At 51.2% G+C, this 22,244-nt stretch overlaps 1 protein-coding gene across 1 annotated transcript in view; it reads left to right on the forward strand.

The window, feature by feature from the left end:
* Window positions 1-22,244, forward strand: part of DNAI1 (dynein axonemal intermediate chain 1) — a 61,823-nt gene that overhangs the window by 25,796 nt on the left and 13,783 nt on the right. Inside the window, exons 5-12 of the mRNA XM_007100726.2 lie at window positions 2,831-2,957; window positions 3,238-3,347; window positions 3,594-3,713; window positions 4,724-4,783; window positions 6,051-6,185; window positions 9,851-9,935; window positions 13,247-13,364; window positions 13,624-13,667. Of these exons, the coding sequence (XP_007100788.1) occupies window positions 2,831-2,957; window positions 3,238-3,347; window positions 3,594-3,713; window positions 4,724-4,783; window positions 6,051-6,185; window positions 9,851-9,935; window positions 13,247-13,364; window positions 13,624-13,667 (799 nt within the window). The remainder of the gene's footprint in view (window positions 1-2,830; window positions 2,958-3,237; window positions 3,348-3,593; window positions 3,714-4,723; window positions 4,784-6,050; window positions 6,186-9,850; window positions 9,936-13,246; window positions 13,365-13,623; window positions 13,668-22,244) is intronic.

Here is a 22,244-nt window from a genome sequence, read left to right on the forward strand (position 1 = left end):
AAGACCTAAATGTAAGACTGGAAACCATAAAACTCCCAGAGGAAAACATAGGCAGAACCCTCTTTGACATAAATTGTAGCAATATTTTTTTTTTGGATCTGTTTCTTAAAGCAAAGAAAATAAAAGCAAAAATAAACAAATGGGATCTAATTAAACTTGAAAGCTTTTGCACAGCAAAGGAAACCATCGAGAAAATGAAAAGACAATCCACCGAATGGGAGAAAATATTTGCAAATAATATGACCAATAAGGGGGTTAATATCCAAAATATATAAACAGCTCATACAACTCAACATTAAAAAAACAAACAACCCTGTTAAAAAATGGGCAGAAGACCTGACTAGACATTTTTCCGAAGAGGACATGCAGATGGCCAACAAGCACATGAAAAGATGCTCAACATCACTAATTATCAGGGAAATGCAAATCAAAACCACAATGAGATATCACCTCACACCTGTCAGAATGACTATCATAAAAAGACCATAAATAATGGGCTTCCCTGGTGGTGCAGTGGTTGAGAATCCACCTGCCGATGCAGGGGACACGGGTTCGTGCCCCGGTCCGGGAAGATCCCACATGCCGCGGAGCGGCTGGGCCCGTGAGCCATGGCCACTGAGCCTGTGCGTCCAGAGCCTGTGCTCCACAACGGGAGAGACCACAACAGTGAGAGGCCCGCGTACCACCAAAAAAAAAAAAAAAAAGACCATAAATAACAAATGTTGGTGAGGATGTGGAGAAAAGGGGACCCTCATACACTGTTGGTGGGAATGTAAATTGGTACAGACACTGTGGAAAACAATATGGAGGTTTCTCAAAAAACTAAAATAGAACTACCATAAGACCCAGCAATTCCACTCCTGAGTATATATCTGAAAAAAACAGAAACACTAATTCAAAAAGGTATATGCACCTCAATGTTCACAGCAGCACTGTTTACAATTGCCAAGATATGAAAGCAAGCTATGTGTCCATCAACAGATGAATGGATAAAGATGTGGTATATATATATATACAATGGAAAACTACTCAGCCATAAAAATGAAATTTTGCCGTTTGCAACAACATGGATGGACTTGGAGGGTATTATCCTAAGTGAAATAAGTCAAACAGAGAAAGACAAATACTGTATGATATCACTTAATGTGGAATCTAAAAAACACAACAAACTATATATATAACAAAAAAGAAGCAGATTCACAAATATAGAAAACAAACTGGTCGTTACCAGTGGGGAGGGGGAAGGGGAGAGGGTAGGGGATTAAGAGGTACAAATTATTAGGTATAAAATAAGCTACAAGGATATATTGTACAACACAGGGAATATAACCAATATTTTATAACAACTATAATTGGAACATAAGCTTTAAAAATTGTGAATCACTATATTGTACACCTGTAACATATAATATTGTACATCAACTATACTTCAATAAAATTTTTAAAGAATAATGGAAATAAAAACAAAAATAAACAAATGGGGGCTTCCCTGGTGGCGCAGTGGTTAAGAATCCTCCTGCCAATGCTGGGGACACAGGTTTGAGCCCTGGTCCGGGAAGATCCCACATGCCGCGGCGCAACTAAGCCCATGCACCACAACTGCTGAGCCTGCACTCTAAAGCTTGCGAGCCACAATTACTGAGCCTGTGTACTGCAACTACTGAAGCCCACATGCCTAGAGCCCGTGCTCTGCAACAAGAGAAGCCATTGCAATGAGAAGCCCGCACACCGCAACGAAGAGTAGCCCCCCCCTCACCACAACCAGAGACAAGCCCACGTGAAGCAACAAAGACCCAACACAACCAAAAATTAAAAAAAATAAAATAAATTAATTAAAAAAATAAAAATAAACAAATGGGACCTAGTGAAACTTAAAAGCTTTTGCACAGCAAAGGAAACTATAAACAAGACAGAAAGACAATCCTCAGAGTGAGAGAGAATATTTGCAAACGAATCAATGGACAAAGGATTAATCTCCAAAATATATAAACAGCTCATGCAGCTCAATGTTAAAAAAACAAACAACCCAATCCAAAAATGGGCAGGAGACCTAAATAGACTTCTCTCCAAAGAAGAATAGAATTACCATATGACCCAGCAATCCCACTACTGGGCATATACCCAGAGAAAACCATAATTCAAAAAGACACATGCACCCCAATGTTCATTGCAGCACTATTTACAATAGCCAGGTCATGGAAGCAACCTAAATGCCCATCGACAGACGAATGGATAAAGATGTGGTACATATATACAATGGAATATTACTCAGCCATAAAACGGAACGAAATTGGGTCATTTGTAGTGACGTGGATGGACCTAGAGACTGTCATACAAAGTGAAGAAAGTCAGAAAGAGAAAAACAAATATCCTATATTAACGCATATATGTGGACTCTAGAAAACTGGTGCAGATGAACCAGTTTGCCAGGCAGAAATAGAGACACAGATGTAGAGAACACGCATATGGACACCAAGGGGGGAAAGTGGGGGAAGGGGAGGGTGGGATGAATTGGGAGATTGAGATTGACATGTATACACTGATATGTATAAAACAGATAACCGTAAGAACCTGCTGTATAAAAAAAAGTTTTTTAAAGAAAAGAAAAGCAAAAAAAGTCTTCATGAGAACTTAAAAAAAAACCTTATTTCATTTGCTTTCTCTTCTTTAAACTGGCAATGCAATGAAAACTTCAGGTTAACTGAGGATTTAGTAAGTTATAATTCTGTTAATAGATGGACTATCTTAGGCCTTTAGAACAAAGGCAGACTGTATTCTGATTCCAGCCCTTTCAGGGACCCCTGGTCTGACTCAGCCCCTTTCTTCTTAGGAAGGCACATATAAGCTAATCGGCTTTGTGGACCAACTGGCAGTTCACTTCAGCCAAGTCGGAAACCTGATCCCCAAAGATTCGGATGAAGGAAGGCGACAGCACTACCTCCATGAGTTAGCAGCAGGTAAGCCTCTGGGCCAGCCTGAGGCTGCAGCCTAGAGCGTGGTCCCCTTTCTCTGGGCACTCTAGGGAGGAGATGGCTAAGCCAGAACTTTGCAGAGCCTCTTCTTACATAAAGTCTCACAGCTGGCTGTCCTGGGTAGGTCTGGGAGCAAACCCTTGAGGCTCAGGCCAAGGAGAACCCTGGGGAAGGCGAGCTCTGAAAGGCAGAAACCAAGAAGGCCTTACCCCGCCAGGGGATGGGGGAGCGGGCTGCACTTTGAGCTCAACACCAATATCCTAAGGTTCTCAGGAGTCCGCCAAAGTGGTGATTTCAGAAACAGAAATCCTTGAAGAAGAAGAAGAGCCCAAGGAAGCTGAAGCTGGGAGTCAAACAGATGTGCCTGCCGCTGAGGTTCAGTATCATATTGCTCTCCATCCCACCCCTTCCCGCTCCAGCTATGGCTGGAGGCTTCAGGGCTGACTCGCTGGGGCTGGGGGCTGAAGGTGAGAAGTTAAGAGACTTCAGGTGCCAACGCCTCTGGCATAATCACTCTCTCCCACTTCCATCCTCTCCCAGGACACGACTTCTCCCCACTCCCCATCCTGCACCACCCTCTTCTCACAGCTGAGTCCTGGTCCTGTGGGTCTTTCCTTCCAGGCACCTGAGAAAATGGCCGAAGAAGAATCGATGACTCCTAAGCAGCCCAAGGAACGAAAGGTCACCAACAAGTTCAACTTCAGTGAGAGGGCCTCACAGACCTTCAACAACCCCCTCCGGGTAGAGCAACCCCCCCTCCCCCGAGCCCCTTCCCCTCGCAGCTCCACACTGTGCATAGCGGGGAGGGAGCAGGCCTGACCCAGCACCAGCAGCCCTCAGCCTGGCAGGTGACAGGGCAGATGGAAGAGTTTCGCTCTTCCGGGGGAGCTGGGAGCATGTGTTCAGGTCCCAGAAAGTCATCCAGGCAGGAGTTCAGAGGGAGTAACAAGGAGGCTGGGTCACTCTACTGAGAGCCTGAAACTTGAATTCGGCCTTGAAGTGAAGGTCAGGATGTGGGGAAGGGAGGGGAGGCCAGAATGTGCCAGGGAGTCAAGATTAGGAGCCAGTCTGACTGAAGTTGATGGTCTCCATGATAGACTAGCTGGTAGTTCCCTGGCTCATAAGTGTGGAGGACCCTGAGTACCAGGCTGAAAGAATCTCTCAGGGTTTCAGGTGAGAGACTCACATATGTTAAGGCAGTGTTCTCCACAAATCAACCTGAAAGGAGGGCAGAAATCTACAGGGTGGGGTTTTGGCGGCTCCTAACCACCCTCTGTAGTCCCTAAGCTGACGTTCAGTAATCTGGGTGATACACAATGGGGAGGGGGTGCATTCCCCTGGTGGAGTCAGAGACCAAAGTATTAGGGGGAAACCTTCTCAAGGTGAGGAATATTAGCCCAATGGCCTCCCAGGGGTTGACCTCCGGTCCAGCATTGGAGGCTGGCCAAGGGCTGAGTTCTTGCAGATCTGTTCATCCCCCTGTTGGAGTTCTTCTTGGCTGAAACTGGCACAATCAGACTTCACTGCCCCTACTTTCTAGCTTAGGCTTCTTCTGAAGGAGCCCTGGATGGAAATTTTAGGCTTTCACCATGTCATTTTGTCCTTTGCCCAGGCCATTCTTTAATTCCCCAGTGCTGTGTCCCACCCCTTCCTCAGCTCCAACAAAAATGCTTTTCCTGCGGATATACCATTGGGTTAAGTGAGAGGAGTTGAGGGCTTTCTGTGGGTCATCTGTTGTCGATGTTCTCTAGGACCGAGAATGCCAGATGGAGCCTCCTCCCAGGACAAACTTTTCAGCCACAGCCAATCAGGTGAGACCCTGGGCCAATCTAAAAGCCATCACTCCCTCCCCCTCTGTATCCTTGTCTAGCTCCCTCGGCAACAAGGGAGACTGGCGTGGTCAAAGATCCCTCTGGAAATCTGCCCTCCTTATCCACCCACCTCCCTGCTCCTTGTCCAGTCTCTGAACTCCAGGCACATGAGACAGTAGGTCTCCACCCAGAGAGCTCTATATCAGCCCAGGGCAGGACTGTCCAAGGGGGAAACAGGTATGGCTTCTGGGAGTTCCTCCAAACTGGGGAAAACACTCATTCCCCTGGATCCTCTACAGCCTGTGGCACCTCACAGCTGACTCTGAAGTGTTAGCACTCTGACCCTGCCCATCCAGCAGCCTTCAGTGTTCCTGCAGACGCTCCTTCCCCCTCAAGTCCCACTGGATAGCCATGCTGATTTGGGCAGGATATGGTGCCAGGTGACCTGAGCTCAGTGCCCAACTCTGCGGCTCACACTGCAAGATCCTAGGCAAATCAGGTCACCCTTAATGCCTTAGTCCCTTTCTCTGTCAAATGAGGATGACAAGCGACCTCACAGGGTTGTTGGAGGGCTCTGAATGAACACTGAAGTACAGTGCAATGTGGAGAACTGGCCCATGGGTGAATTATTAAATGTAAGGTGTTCCTATCTGGCCTCCAGGGAGCAGTGGCTGCTCAGATCTGGGGAGCACGCAGTGCGGCCTGGGGCATTTGCCCAGCCCCAGATCCATGCTGCTTCCTCTGCTACTATCCTTGGGCTTCTCTTACTGTCAGAGCCAGTTAGCAGGGGTTCCCTTACTTTTGGTTATCTTTTTATGCTGAGAAGTTTTGATCAGGGCTGTAGACAGCCAGCCTGAGCCAATATGTTTATCCCATCCCTACAGGGGGAGTCATTTTTAAAATTTCCTAGTTCAGAGTCTCATAAATCACTAAGAAAACTGTGAGCTAGCTGATCTTTGCCCATTTGTCTGCCTTAGTGGAGGTGGTAGGCTGGAACGATACTGATCTCCAGCTGACAACTGAGTCCCTGGGTTGCACGGTGGAAAGCCCAGCCCCGGGGTGCTCCGAGAGCCCCTTCATTCCTGTCCTAGAGCTGACGGCAGGGAAGACAGACACTGAATACATAATTAAGGTGGGCCAAGTAGAGGATACTATGAAGACCTGTGACGGGTTGAAGATCGACTCCTCAAGCCCTAAAGGCTGAAGAGGAGCTGGCTGGGTGAAGATTTTGCCCTAAGATGATCCTTCTCATCTCTCCCTTGCCTAGTGGGAGATCTATGATGCCTACATAGAAGAGCTTGAGAAGCAGGAAAAGACTAAAGAGAAGGAGAAGACAAAGACCCCAGTGGCTAAAAAAGTGGGAAAGATGGAGATGAGGAAGATGACATCTATGGAGTCCCAGGTTTGGTGATGGTTCCCATGGCTCTGTCACAGAGAATGACTGAGTGGTACCTTGGCTCCTGGGTAGACAGAAGCCTGGCTATCTGTGAGGACTTCACAGACACTTAAGGCAGGATGCTAATGATACTTATGAACAGTTCTTTCCTTGTGGGAAGGTGTGAGGAGAGCTATAACTGCCTCTGGCATTCCACAGATCACCCCAATTTTATATAGGTCTGGAGGCTAGCAGGAATTCAGGATTGTTGGGCTAGGGAGCAACAGAAGACATGAATGTTATTAAAAGCCTGATGTGCACCCTGGAAGAGCTTGGGAGTCTTCCCAGGGCAGAGTGGCATGTGAGGATAAGGCACCACCTCCCTGGCCAAAAGTTCATGGGGTTTGGGAGGGTGATTTTCTCTTGGACCTTCAGTCTTTGGGTTTACTTGCACTCAATTCTTCAGGTCCAGGAGCCAAGTCAGAGCTGATCACAGCTGATCATAGAGTCCAAGCCAATGGGTATGGCAACCCTATGATGGATTTGCCATGAAGAGCTATGCAAGAGTCATAATAGAGGTCATGGTTGGGAGCTCACTGTGGGTGTAGCCAGCATAGGTTTGGAGATCATCATGGAAGTTAACAGTGATAGGTCACTGCAGGGAGGGTCACCACAGGGAGATGCTGAGGGGCCACATTTGTCCCTTCAGTAGAGAGAGAGCTGTGTCAGGAGCCAGAGTCCCATTATGGAGATCAGGATGAGTTTGACGTGCAGTGGGGAGGGAAGGACAATGTCCACCAGAAGCCAGGGTCAAGTTCAGCACCTCGGAGAGCTCCCAGACAGCTCTCAGGGAAGCCGTTCTGCTCCGCTCCAGAATAGAAGCCAGATCATACTCTTCCTTTGTCTGAAGTATGCCCGTGAAAAGTCACATTTTAGGAGAGGTTTGAGGGTTCCCGGCCCTGGCTTAATAGGAACTGCCCAATTCAGTTTCATTTAATCACAGAGCAAGCCCTTGGTGATCATGACCATGCTGAGTACTGGAACCCTGAGGTGAAAGATAAGTCCCTGCCCTGCAGGTTGCCCTGTCCAGACCCTTAACTTTCCCTATACCGTTCCCTAGAGGTAAGGGGCTTCCGAGGGGCCGTTGGCCTGGGTCCAGTTTCGCTTGAAGATCCATCAGGGGTTTGGCTATGGGCTCTGGGACCTTGGTTAAAGAAACCTTAACTGCAGTCACCAGGACCCACAGACCAGAAGAAAGATCCCTGTGACTGAGACTGAAAAACTGTCCTTGGGTCTCAGCCCTACCAGAGTTGGTATCTAGGGAGGCAGGACCACACTGGGTTCTTCCAGCTTGGCTCACATGAAAGGCTGTGATGCAGGCAGATTCCAGCCCTCTGAACCAAGAAAGACAGTGGAACAGGACAGTGGGGGTATAACATAGCCAGTTAACACTTTAGTATTCTATTCAACCTCCCCACAAGGGAATTGATCTCTAACTGGGAATCCCAAGTACCGGGCCAGGCTATCTGTAGAGCAGATTGGGGGTGGCAGTTGCCTTCCCCTTTGCTGAGGCCCAGCACATGAACAGAGTGATACCCCTTTCTCAGAGACCCAGATCTGATTAGGTTGGTATAAAACTCAAGTGTGTGGGAGGAGAAAAAGCAGAATAACTTCATGATACTCTGTCGGAAGGTCTGCAGTGGTAGATCTCAGGTTTCTGTCTCACTAATGATTTGGGTAAATGTACAGAAATGAATGTAAGTTTGTCTTATCTGAGAGATTAGGCCAGCAAAGGGGGAAAGGGCTCAGAGGCCACAAGTTCAGTCAGAACCAACAAAGAGCTGTGTCTGCTCAAGTAGCATAGTTTCTGGAACCATACTCTCTCCTCAGAGCGCATCTGGATCCCTGAGTCTCCCAGGACCAGGAAAGGCTGGGTAGGAACTGGCTCTCTGTGTGGGGCTGAGAGCACAGGCCCTAGAGTCCACAGATTTGAGTGTACGTCCTGGCTTTGCCATGGAGCTGGATTTTTCTAAAACCTGTTCCCTCATCTGTAGACAGCCTAATGATACCTGATTTGCAAGACTGTCGTGAGAACCCAAGATAATATATGCACAGCCCCTAAAATAGTACTTGCTTGATACTGGTTGACAGGTGGTGGCTGTTAACATGCCATGCATGGCTGATGGAGCTGGGAGGGTTCGCCTGAAGGAGTGCTGACTCGAGGAATGAGGCGCTGTCCTCCTACATCAGAGGACCTATCATCTGGCACACAAGTCTCTATGGCTGGAGGACAGAGTTAGGACCATGGGTATAAGACCCAGGGAAGGAGGTTTCAGCTAACAGGCTGTCTGACCGTACAAGATACTGCCTGACTTGGGGAGAGATGTTTGCCAGGAAGCTGCTGAGGGGCAAGGATTCCTGCTTTGGGTCAGGGAATAGGGGGCACTGGCTGGGACCAGGTGAACTCTTGAGTGTTGTGATTATGAGACTCCAGTGAATGTCCCTGGTCGGTTTTCTGAAATAAGCTTGGAGTCGGTTTGAAAACTGATGAGTCTCAAAGGCAGTCCCCCACGTGTGACTTTGTAAGTAATCCCCCACCACACTGGGCCGCATGTTTCCTCTGACACCCCCACACCATCACCACCGGGCACTGGGTTACTAACACCATGGTGCTTATTACATTTAATCCTACAATGACCCCATGACGCAGGTGGCATTATCCATCCCCACTGTATCAGAGCGCTTTAAAACACAGAGATGTAATTTACCTAAAGTTGCCACTCAGCTCCTAATCTGTGGGATGGGATGGGGATCCAGGTCTGTGTGGTCCCAGAACCCGCTCTCTTAACCACTGCCTGACACTGTCAGTCCTGGGAAATCTCATCTTTGAGAGCCATGGGCCTGGCCCTCTGGAGCCCCTTCTGGAGGGCTGTCCACTCCACTGGTTCATTCCTGCCACCTGCCCTAAACTCTTTAGGCCCTTCTTGCCAGCCCCAAACTCTTTGCTCCTCTTTTAACCTGTTAAATGGTTTACGTTATGGAATTTCACATAGTGATGATCTTGTTTTTTTGTTCAGAATGAGTCTGAGTCATTTCCCCCTGACATGAAACTTCATGCTTTCTCCTTGGCCTGGGCCGTGGACAGGGCCCTGGGTTAGGAGTCAGTTCTGCCTTGTACTCCCTGTGTAAAAGCAGGTCTCTTTTCTCTCCCTGGGCCTCTGTGTCCTCTCAACTCTTGACTAAGTAAGTTGGACCAGAAGATCTCTGAGAACTTTAACAGGAGCCCTTGTTGCTCAGGCTGGTGAAACTTCTGTCCCCACCAAAGAAGTCTCCTACCTACCCTGTCTGCTGTCCCCTCCAATACCCCTCCTGGGCTCTCTTCAATGCCCTGTCTTGTGCTCAGAGATACGCCTTCCCCAGAATAAGCTCAGGATGAAAGAGCAAGAGGCAGGCTCTGCTCAGAGGCCAAGTGTGGCAGTGCAGACTCCTTGTGCCACTTGTGAGCTGGGCGTTCCCAGAAGAGGATGTTGGGGAGAACTGGGCCTTGAGGCACAAAGAGATACCTTTACAGAGCTATCTGGGGTGGGTGGTGTCAAAGAGGCATTGCTGAACCAATTGTAAGTCAGGGCTGTGGCTCAGGGCATGACCTTCCAGATGCTGGCTTAGGACCTGTGGCTCCTGTATCTCCACAGAGTGATGACATCACCAAAGTGACCCAAGCTGCTAAAATCGTGGAGCGGATGGTCAACCAGAACACATACGATGATGTTGCTCAAGGTTAGATTTAAAGTGCTGGCAACTACTATTATTACCTGTATTAAAAATCCCTCATACCAAACGAGTATCTGAGTGTCCCATGCTAGGTCCTACAGGTGCAAGGGGAGAAAAAATAATCCCTTCTCTGGATGTCACTAGGGAGATAAGACTTAACACAGGTCAAACAGGAACAATGGCGTAAGAAAAAAAAGGGTGTGGTGATGAGATCTGACAATGGTGCAGCAAAAAATCTGCACATTAGGGATTTCACAGCATCTTTCTAACAATCCTGGGAGGAGGCAGAGCAGAGATTTTTATCCCTTCTTCACACACGACAAAGCTAAGGCCAAGGCCACCTGACTAGTGAAAGGCAGAGAGGACCCAAACCTAGGTCTTAAGCCACCTAATTCTGTGCTCTGCTCTCTACTCTGTCCAGCTTAGGGACCATACAAGTGACAGAATGCAGACAGAAACTGCTCTGGGGATCCTCAAGAATGGAGGAGGGGAAGGGAGGGGTAGCAGCAGTCAAGGAAGGCTTCAGGGAGGGCTGAGCTGGATGCCAAGGGATAAGCAGAGTTTGAGTGGGAGGTTAGCAGAGGGCAGATGTGCTGGGCAGGAGACAGCACGAGCAGTGACTCAGCGGTGAAAATGAATTGGAAAGGACTCTGGGGTCAAGGGGCAGCAGGCTCAGTGACCCCGACAGAGGCTCTGTTGGTAAGTGGTGAGAGTTCAGGCTGGAGAACTGGTCGGGGCCAGTTAAGGAAGGGCCTTGAATGTCATGCAGGGAATCTGAGCTTTCTCTGCAGAGAGTTCAAAGATACTGTCCAGGCAGGGACACGGCCCGAGGAGAGCAGGGCTGGAGGAGGGTACCACTGGGCAGAATACAGCGGCAGAGGCGAGGGTGAGGTTCCGGTGTGGGTAGAGTGGGCCTCACTGCACCTTACCCAGAATGCATCATCAGGGTTGGAGAAAAAGGTGCAGTTACAACAGTGAACAGCAAGCACCAGCCTTCCCTGGGAATGGCCTATGTACCAGGCGTTGTACTGTGCGATTTACATGTATTATTTTATTTCATCCTGACAGCCACACTGTCAGGTGAAAACCACTATTATCTCCATTTTAGAGATGAGACATTCAGGCTGAAATGTCACCACTTGTTCGAAAACACAGCTAGTGTGAGGTGTGAGTGGCACAGTCAGAGCTCGAACACAGGCCCCCTGGATCCATAGCCTAAGCACTTTAGCACGAGGCCACAGAGCCACTGAGCTGGAAGGGACATTTCAAATAAACACTCAATAGGTCCATGTGAGTGATTAATTAGTGACGAGGTGAAGAAAGAGATTGATTCAGAAACGCTTAAATCCTGGGGGCCTGGGAAATTCTGGTGTCTTTGACAGAGCCAGGGAAACGGAATCCTTCCCATGGCATGAACAGCACATTCCCAAGTGGCTTGTATTTCCCTAAGAGGTCGTGCATTTATTTGGAGCAGCTGCCTCCCCACAGTTGGCAGCTCCCCACTGCTGGCTGGTCTCCTCTGCTGACAGCCCAGGGCTCTTCTTGGTGACTTGATGCTCATTGCTCACCCATGGGACAGAGAAACCAGGGCTGCCAAGACCAGCAGCCTAAACAAGCCCCCTTGTTATCATTCAGGCTGGAAAACGACCTTGAGTGCTTTTCAAAGCTGTCAAAGTACACGGCAGCTGTGAATGAATTTGTCACTCACACAGCTTGGCTTCCTGAAACCCAGACTCTGCAATCAGCCCACCAAAGAGCTGCAAACATGATTAATATCCATGGAGAAATTGGCCTTGGTGAACCTTTTTCATTTATAAGAACACAGTCACATAAGCATTGAACCTTGGTTTTTTAAAATTGCATACACTCTACCCTTTGGGAAGAAGTGAAAACAGCGAAGTGTTACCAATTAATCTCCTCTCTGAAACAAAGTCTTTTCAAAGATAGTCTGAGCTCAGGGATCTCTGATGTGATCAAGGCTCATGCCTCTGACCACTCTAATCTTTTTTTTTGTCTGAGCCATTTTTGAGGGCTAAATGTAGTCCCCAAACCTCCAAGTGTGTGGCGTTGTGAGAGAGGCCGGGGCCGTGCCTGAGCATGTCCTTGACCACGTTGGATAAGAGGATCATTTTCTAATGGGTTGGAAAGAAGACCGAGAACCATTTCCCTTCTGTTGATCTATCTTGTTGCCTTCTTTGAACAGTCATCAGGTGTCTGCTCTGTGGCTGGCCCTGTGCTAGGCACTGCGGGTCCAGAGATGAAAATAACGTGCTTCCTGCTCCCCAGGAGCTGTCTTCCCCGGGCGGGAGACAGGCAAAAGGATAAAGAGAGGCAACGCTGTATTGACACACGTTTCAGCAGACGAGAGGCAGGGCTGGGATGGAGGAGGAGGTGAACTCTGCTCAGCAAGAAAGTGAAGGCCTCACAGAGCAGGGGAAGTTTGATCTGGATCTAGAGTGAGTGGGAGTTTTCAGGAGGAGCAGGACATTTTAGACACTGTTTGATATAGAGGGTAGGTGAACAGTTGGCTGGAAATGACATGGAAGTAGTGGCCAGGAGCCTCGGTTTGACCAGGGAGCCCCTGTTCAAGGGGAGCCATCGAGGGGTTTTCAGGGAAGTAGGGGAGGTGGTTTATTCTGCAGAATGCGGACTGGAGGAGGAGTGTCCGGAGGTAGAGAGACCAGCTAGGAGGGTGGCGTAAGAGTCTGGGTGATGGCTTTTGGGGCCTGAACCTAGGAAGTGGCTATGGGTCTGGAGAGAAGTGAATAGACTAAAAAGATAATCAGAAGGAAAACAGGAGAAATGATGGAAAAAGATCAGTCAAGGTTTTTATCAAAATGATGGAAAAAGATCATTCAAGGTTTTTACCAAGATTTCTGGTTTAGACAAGTAGAAGTATGGAGGGGGCTTCTACCTAAGTTAGAGAAAAGGGAGGTAGAGACAATGTAGGGCAGGAGATGAACTTGAGCTCAAAGGACCCTTGAGGGAGCCAGGCAGCTTCACTCCAGCGGGGCTTGGCAGTGGATATGAAGATGGACAGACCTGGAATTATTATCCTCGAGGACGTAGCCACTTCAATGTAATTTACCTCCAAAAACAACAATGACAGAAACAACAACATTGTAGAGAGCTTACTCTGTGCCAGGTATTTTTCTAAGTACTTTACATATATTAGCAATTAATCCTCACAACAGTCCTTTGAGATAGGTACTATTACTATTCCCACTCTGAAATACAAAGAGGTTAATTGTTTTGGCCAAGGAGGTCCAGACAGAAAGTGGCAGTCCCAGGGCTGACTCAGCCTGTGTGTGTTTAAGATTTTAAGTACTACGAGGATGCCGCTGACGCATACCGGGACCAGGAGGGTACGCTGCTGCCTCTCTGGAAGTTCCAAAATGACAAAGCCAAGCGCCTGGCCGTCACCGCCCTCTGCTGGTGAGTATAAACATTGCAGAAAACCTGGAATCCCTGAGCGCCTGCTGCGTGCCAAGCCCTGAGCAGGGCGCTTCTACCGCGCTTAATCACTTTGAAGCTGACGCGTAGCATTACGGAAAAAAGTGAGACTGGGATTCTTACGGGATCGTCCCGGGTCTCTAAGCTCAACAGTAGATGTCTACAGTGTAGTTAAGGCATCACTGTACATGGGAGAGCCATGTCCAGTTCCCGGGCCAAGGGGTTCTTATTTCTTTTGCAGGAATCCAAAGTACAATGATCTGTTTGCAGTGGGACATGGCTCCTGTAAGTAATCTGCCTATTTGTTCATTTTCTCACTCAACCAGCAAACACGAAGTACCTACTCAGTGCAGAGCTCTTTGCCAGGTGTGAAAGATACAAAAGATGACTAAGTCTAGCTCCCTCAGCGTGCTCACAGTGTAATGGAGAAGACCCGCTGTCATACTGGCAATTAGTTCTGGATGAAGGAATATGCCAAAATGAGCCTCGAAGGAGTGATTATGGTAAAGGAAGAGGGGGAGAGGACTTCTGGCAGAGGGGGCAGCATATGCAAAGGTCTGGAGGCCTGAGAGATATGGGAGAAAATGAAGCTGTAGAGGGGGCCAGGGTTAGCCCCCAAAGGGCTTGGTAAGCCATTCCAGGAAACTTGGACCTTCTCTGGAGGGGAAAACACTGAAGGAATTTGAGAAGGGCTGCGACACAACCTCTGCAGGGGGCATTTGCAGGCGTGAGACTGGAGGCTGGAGACCAGCTAGGAGACTGGGGAGGCATCCCAAGGAGAGATGGCAGGATCTGAACCACCAGCGTGGGGTGGAGATGGAGAAGTGGATTTGAGAAGGATGAGAAGGTAGACTGGACCAGACCTGGGGAGGGGTTTGGTGGTGAGGCCTGAAGGAGGAGAGTTTCCTGAGCAGGCCCTGGAGCAGGCGGGGTGGGGAAGGGGGGCAAGCACTTGATGTTCATCACTGGCCCCGAACCCTGGGAGACCACCGCCTTCCGGGATGCTCCCGTCCCCGCCAGGTTCCATCACCCCACAGCAGGAGGCAGCACAGTGGAAACCGTGTGGCACTTTGCTTTCCCTTCGTGTTCCTTGGTCCCTGCAGAAGCCCCTGCCTCTGCACTGGCCTGGGCGTTCCCTCTTCCTAACGGGAGAGGGCCCCATACTTCACGTTAGCCGCAGCTCCCTAGGCGAACAACATGTTTTCCGGCTAGGAGGATTAGCTTCTGCGAACAGAAAAACCTTCCCATTCTCCAAGCTGCTGCTGGCTGGCAGGCATACAAGCTCCCGGTTTCTGCCCCTCAGACCGCCTGTCCGCCCAGCCCATTCTTTGACCAGTGTCAGGGAGGGAGGGGAGGGCCAGGAGGAGTGGGTGTTTGTCATTCCTCTCAGGGAGAAGCCCTTGGAGCTGCTCCCAGCCTCATGGTCTGGGCCGCCTTTGAGGATGCCCTAAATGCCCGCTTTGTGTCCCCACTCCTGAGGATGGGCTACTGCCAAGAGGGAAGCGCCCACCCCCTCTGGCAGGGAACTAGCACATTCCTCCCCCTCTGCTGCAGCTACTGGGCCGGGAACAGGGTGGGGGGCTGAGCAGGCCCTCCCAGGAGTGGGTGTGGACCCCTCTCTGAGGCTGATCAGCCCAGGCTCTCTGCCCAGGACTGAGGTAGGGATGTGGGGTGCTCCCCAGCAGGTGGGAGGAGAAACTGCTTCAGCTCTAGCCCTATCCTCCTCTCGCTGAGGGCCAGGAGGGGTCGTCAGCTGGTTGGGGTCACATAGAGGTTGTCCACGGGGGCAGCCTTAGCCAGGAGCGGTGGAGAAGAGTAACCCACCCCCCAGGAATCAATGGCCCCAAGCCCAACAGGCCCAGAGGCCTCCTTTGGGCAGGCACACACCCAGGAAGGGTCTCTTTGTCCTTTGTTGGCCACATCCACGTGCCTGGATGGCACTGCTATCAGCTGCAGACCTTCTGGCTGGAAGGTCACTTCCCAGTGGTATGACCTGGGGCCAGAAGCTGCTCTCAGCCTTGGTGTTTTCACTGGTGACCTGGAGAGGCTGACACCTGCTGGCCCTTTGTCCCAGGGCCGTCATGAGACATGCGTGGAAGAAAAGCAGCAAATGTGCCCCATGAGCTGTAGGAACCACTCGCACATAAAGGACAACCATTGCTGACTTGTCTGGCATTCTGTCTCTGAGCTTTCCTGCAGGACCCTCCGGGGCCCTGAGCAGAGAGCGGGAGCTATAGGGACAGAGGGGTATCAGACAAGGCCCCTACCTCTTCTCTTAGAGAGCTGGGCCCGGCAGCGGCAGCGGCGGTGGTATTTGCTGTCACTGGTATGGGAGCTGTTGACCAGTTTTCCAACGGGCATCTATTCTCCAGAGCCTTGTACGTGTCAGCATCAATCTGCGGAGGCCTGAGCAGAGCCAGGCTGGGCTGGAATGCAGACGGGCCCCTGCATTCGCTCCTGAGGTCGCCCCTGGGAGTCCCATGCTCACAAGTGCCCAGGTGCCTGCCTGGAAGAAAGAGGGGCAAAGCTGAGGCAGGCAAAAGGCACCCTAGTTACTGGACGGGGTCATTGTGAGGAGCAGCTGGCTCACCAGCACCCATCACACTGTCTTTGGAAATTCCCAGCAGCCAACCTCCCATTATCAGACTCGGCCTCCTGTGGACACACTCTAAAGTGAGAATTTGGGTTTGTTGTTGGGTTTGACCCTGATGAGCTCAGCCCAGGGCTCCTTTTGCCTGGAATTCCCAGATGTTGATTCTCTGACCCAGCCAAATAAGACTTGGGCAGGGGTAGGCATGCACCCTAGGAAGGACTGGGGCCAAGGCTGGTCGTCTGGAGCCAGGCCAGGAGCAAGCAGGTGAGGAAAAGAGCCTGGGCAATTACCTGCAACAGCACAGAAGCGATCACACCCACCTCCCCTCGTGGCTGCTGGGTACCAGATAGTGGACATGTCAGGCTGCATATAGGGCAGAGACTGGGGTGCCCTCTAGGGCCAGGCTCCTTGTCTCAGCAGAGTGAAGAAAGGCTGTCAGCAGGTGAAAGCAGATGGAGGAACACTGGAAGGCAAAGGAGGTAGTCTAGGAAGAGCTGGCCCACGGGGCAAACATGGGATGCAATTATATCAGCCTGCTGCACTGAAGGGGTGCTTTCCAGCCCATTAGGCAGTTCACAGCAGGGAAATGGGGACTCCTTGTGGTCTGTTGGGCAGGGATGGTGGAACAGATCCTAGACACTGTGTGGTCCTGACTGGCTATCACACAGGAGACGGGGAGGAAGCCTCCCAGCAGGACACATCTTAGAAAGGCAGAAGAGCCAGCTGTCCCTCAGCCCAGCCTCTGAGGGACAGCACCCTCAAAAGAGGCCAGTCAGGCCCTGAGTCCCAGCGCTAAACCCATTCCCACTCTGCCCCACCCCCTGCTGGCCGGTCCATCAGCCTGCCCAGGCCAGGGATGCACTTGTAGGGATTTAAATCTTTCCTGATCATTTATTTGTCAGCTTCACTAATTAAGCAGTGTTAATTTCATTTACTGAAAATGGAAATTCATCCACCTCATTTCTCCCCGTTCATCCCCCGCACACAAAATCCATCACTCCTCAGCTGCAGGCTGTGTAAAATTTACAGGACTAATTATGTTGTCAGGTCTCTTTGTAAATACAGTCCATAAAGGCCACTGTGCTCACCGGGTTGTAGTGCAAGGGCATTCCCATTGTTAATTACTGGTTAGTTATTTAGGTTCTCAAATGTTTGCCTCATTTTCCCTAAATCAAATTAAATGTCCCGCTTGATGTATTCTGTCTCCAAGGCTGTGGTCTTATTTCCCACACTGTTTAAATATGACTTCTAATCAGGTGAGAGCTCTCGGAAAAGCCCAGCTACCTGGAAGGCTGGATCCAGCCTGGCACCACGGTCTGTGGGGCACACTGGAGGTTTGGAACACTCTAGCACAGATGTGCTTTCTTGGGGGCAGCCTTGGGCCAGTCCCCTGCCTTTGGAGACTGAAAATCCTAACCCAAGGGGCATATCTGTTCCTGGAGTCCAAGGTGGCAGGGCTGGGGTGTGGGAAACTGAGGGAGGGTTTCATTATTGTCATCAGAAGAGCTGGGGATCATTGCCTCCATCCCCCTGACTTCTAGAGGGACTGCTTCCAAACCACCCCAGAAAAAGGTACCATCTGCGGGGCTGTTGGGCTGCACCCCACAGGCCTGCAAGCCTGGTAACTGCCCAGCTGTGAGACCAAAGAAGGAGCCCAGAGAAAGTGACGGAGACACCCGCAACTTATTGGCTAGGGAATCTTACAAGTCAGAAGCAAAAGGTCCTGGAGCAACACCCACACCGTGTATGGCAGACTGCACACAGGACATGGCCACAATCCTTGCTGCTGGGGGAGAAGGAGGCTACCATTTATAGGGGGAATTGGCATCAGGTTGGCTCATCAGTCGCCAGCGAAACCAGCAGCTGTGGCAGGGGGCAAGCACGTAGGTAGTTACTGATTAAGTCCTATGATTAAGGGAATTAGATGGTCATGTGATTAAGGTGTAGGTGAAGCAGGGACTGGTTGATCAGGGGATGTGCAGAGAGCAAGAGAACAGCCATCCTGAGTGGCCTCTCCCTCTGATTCCTAAAAGTGGAGTTTGGGTCAACCTTCCCTGAAAACCTACCGTATTAGTTTCCTATTGCTGAAGTAACAAATTACCGTGAACATGATGGCTTAAAACAACACAAATTTATTATCTTACAGTTCTGGAGGTCAGACATCCAAACTGGGTTTTGCCGAGCAAAAGTCAGGTGTCAGCAGGACTTCATTCCCCTTGGAGGCTCTAGGGGAACATCCACTTCCCTGCCTTTCCCAGTTTCGAGGCTGCCCATATTCCATCGCTTGTGGCCTCCTTCCAGCTAGCAATTGCATCATTGCGATATCTGCTTCTGTTGTCACACCTCCTCCTCTGACTCTCCTGCCTCCTTCTTTCCCTTATAAGGACCCCTGTGATTACACTGGGTCCACCCGGATAATCCGGGATAATCTCCCCATCTCAAGGTCTTTAATTTAATCACATCTACAAAATCCCTTTTGCTGTGCAAAGTAACATATTTATGGGCTCCGGAGATTAGGACATGGACATTTGGGGGACATTATTCTGCCTACCACAGCCCCCTCCGAGTGCCTTTTTCATGCCTTAATAAGGGAGTCATTAAACAGCTGCTGCCTTAGAGTCAGCCCTGGGCTGGATTCGTTTGGGAGCCTCAGGAAGAGAGGAGGAGGCCTGCTGACCGACACTGGCTTGGTATCCTTGTCTCTCCAGCTTGGCATCTACTTCCCTCTGACCACTGACCTGGCTTTAGCCAGATGCCCCAACATGCCCTCTGTCTGCCTTGCCCTCCCCAAATCCTGAGCAGAAGCCCAGGCTTCTCCTGACAGCCAGAACTCTCCAGAGTGATCTAGAGCTCTTCCTTGTAGGGCAGGGGTAGAGCTGTGGGGCGGAGGCCCACACTTGGTGATTGCCAGTCCAAGAAGGCATCCATCCATCCTCCTCACTGGGCACTACTCTGCTAGAGCCCTGGGAGAGGGAGCTGAGGGCAGTGAGAGCTTTGGTCTATGGTGGAATTAAGCCACCCGTCCCCTGAGACCATGGCTTTCTGAGAACTGCCAGATCAGGCTCTATTAGGGAGTTGATTCTCCTCCCCCAAATCTCGTGGATCATTGAAGGTCAGAGTCAGGGAGGCCTTAGAGATTATCCAGCAGAGCAGGGTTAGCAGGAGGCAACTCTCTCACTGGAGAGAGTAAGCCTGCTGGGCCACACCAGGGCATGCTCCCTCACTCCATCCTTTGGAGGCAGGCTAAGGAAAAGACCTGCTCACAACCACCTGTAATAATGCTGTACAGGTAGAGGAGTTCCTGGGGGTAGGGTGGGCACTCAAAGAGGAGAGGCTGAACGGTCTAGAAGGCTTCCTGGAGAAGGGCAAAAGTGCAAAGTGGAGCTAAGGCCAGGCCAGCGGCCCTCTCCCCCTGTCTTGGGGTCACACCCCACGTGGTTTCTCCTCCCCACCTCCCCTCCGTCTTTCTCTCCCTTTCCCTTCCTCTATTCCTCTTTCCCTTTCACCCAGCCACACATACTCACTGAAATCCTATGGCCTAGAATAACCTGGAATTCCTTCACTGGCCCCAGACTTCAGGGCTCCTGCCTCTCTATGTAATGGAGTGTGGGGTTGGGGGCTCCCATCTGTGTCACTGGGCCCTCCGGTCCTGCTTTGGGGAGCCAGGTAGTCTGTGGGATTCAGGACAAAGTACCCCAGGGCCCAGGGCCCAAGGCTCTCTGAGCGAGCCTTGAGCCTGATGGGATTCTATCTCTCACTGGGAACTGAGGCACTGTAGGTGACCTTGATGCCAATGTCTTACTGGGACTGCTGGTGACCTGGCTGGCGGCATCATATTGGGAATGATGGCAGGCTGGGCGATGATGTCACTAGGACTGCTGGTAGCCTGAGCAACGATATCACATGGAGACCATTGGTGGTCTGAGTAGTGATGTCATTTTAGGACTTTTAGAAGACAAGATGATGCTATCATGCTGGCACCGTTGCAGGTTAGGGCAGTGATGTCACATTGGGCACACTTAGAGAATGGAACAGTGAGGTCTCATAGGGGCCTGGAGACGGGCGTGAGAAGATCATAGAATAAGACAGAGTGGAGAGGAAGCCCCAGCTGAATGAGAATTTTTCTCTGCTTTCCTGGTGAGGTTTGGCAGACAAAGCCCTGAACTGGAATTCAGGAAACACATGGTCTAGCCATGATTAGAAGCTGTGATCTTTATGTCAGGAGGGCTTGTTTGGTTGCAAATAGCAGAGACCCCTAGGGCCAGGTTAAGAACGGGGGGCTTACTTCCAGGATGCATGTGGCCTGGGAACGCAGGCAGGACCTCAGGCCTTAGTGTGGCTGGTTGCTCTCTGTGTCCCTGCCTCGTGAAATCCACGCTTCTCTCTGCCAGAAGTTTCCTCTCGTCATGCCTAACTGCCCTGGCCCGTACACATTCTCTAGTCCAGATTCTGGAAGGATTGGCTGTGCTAGTCGCCCCACTACCCCAACAGGTCTGGTGCCCCCTTCTCCTCCTTTCTCCACCTCCATGTAAAGATCAGATTAGTGCCACTACCCTGAGCAGAGTAACTGCAGCGATAAACAGGCTACTGGGTGTGGCAAACACCAAGCAATGGGTCTAATGCACTAGGGGACACCATTCTCCCCTCTGGCCTCAGTTTACCCACCTATAAAATCTGGGGGCCATAGTTCAGTGTCTAGTCCCAGTGGTTCTGTGAGTGGGTCAGAGAGGTCCTCACTGCAGAGTTACTAAGCCGACCTAGGGTTTCCAACCCTCCTTTCCTGGTTCCACTGGTCATGAAGGCTCTTTGCGTGTGCAGGGGCACGGGGGGCTGGAAGCGTGTCTAGAGAAAGTGAGTCATCACTGCTGTCCCTCAAGGGGCCAGATACCGTGGCACAGTGAGAGCAAGTGTGAGGTCATGCCTGCCTTTGCCCCTTGGTGCCATAAGGAGAGCATCTGAGTCCTCAGCCTGAGCATCACTCACCCAGCCACCCGGCCTTTCATTCGCCCGCTGGCCCACGCACTCCCACTCTGTCAGTCTTGCCCGGCATCAAGGCCAGATTGGACATCAAGGGCATCTACAGCTCACCTCTGGCCTGGCATTTAATACTTTGATTACCCAGCGAGGGCTTGCCCATTCAGCCACGGGGTCTGGCTCCCTGTCACCACACTAGGGGCCGCTGAGGGCAAGCCCACGTCTCCAGTGGGGTGTGCCTGTCCCTGCCAGGCTCAGCCCAGGGGGAGGGCCCAGATCAGGTGCTCAGGATTTGGGTCATGAATTAAAGGAACGGCAAGTGACTGTCACACTGCCCGGTTCAAGCCCTTCGTGGTCAGGGTGGGAAAGACACTCCCCTCAGCCAACTGCAGATCTCTCCCTGAATTCAAGAGTCAGCCCTTGGGGCCCAGCCTGGAGCCCTACGGGGTGAGGTACTGCCAGCTCCCATCCCCCACCTCAAGGCCAGTCTTTGAGATAGTGCCGGGCACAGGGTGACCCAACCTGGCTTTCCTCACTTTCCCCAGAGCAGAAGCATTTTCCTTCCTGGACCACTGCGTGCCCTCCCCGTGGCTCAGGCTGGACCCTCGTACCTTCCACTCCAGGGGCAGCCCCCTCCTCACACAGGAAGACTCCCGTGCAATTGATCAGGGGAGGGGCTCCTGACAGGAGTCCCAGAGCTGGTGACAGTTAGCCATGGCAAGGGAAGGTGGGCTCCCCCACAGACAGCTGCGCTGGTGGGCAGGCCGGCTGGCCTCAGCTTCCAGCTCTGCCCACCTAAGGCCAGCCTGGCTCCTGGCTGCTCCCTGCTCCCTAACCCTGGCTCCCAGGAAGCATCCGCTGTGCTTGCCGAGTGCCCAGGGTGAGGATACCTGGGACCTGGTCATAGCTGGGCTCATGCCCAGAGTCCAGGGAGCCCAGCCCAGACTGTCCCTGAGCCCAGCCCAGTCACCTGCTCCCTCAAGAAACGGGCAGCCTTAGGAACAAGACAGAGAGAATGACTCAGCAAAACTCACCAAGCTGGGGCTGCTTCCCTATCCTTCCCGCCCATGGGCTCCTCACCTCAGGACTGGCCACCCTGGGAGGAGGGCCCAGGCCTGCAGTGGCCGGGGGCAGAGGAGATAGCCCTGGGGGGCCGGCGGAGCTAAAAGGCTGCCTCAGCACAGGGCCCCCAAGACAGGGGGTTGCTCTACACTTCCACCTCTCCAGCTCTGGCTCTTCTGAGCTTGGGAAGGGTCCTGGGCTGGTGGCAGGAGAGCAGGAATGGAGGGCTGGGA

This window comes from Physeter macrocephalus, chromosome 9 (assembly GCF_002837175.3).
Source record: "Physeter macrocephalus isolate SW-GA chromosome 9, ASM283717v5, whole genome shotgun sequence".
Taxonomy (NCBI): domain Eukaryota; kingdom Metazoa; phylum Chordata; class Mammalia; order Artiodactyla; family Physeteridae; genus Physeter; species Physeter macrocephalus.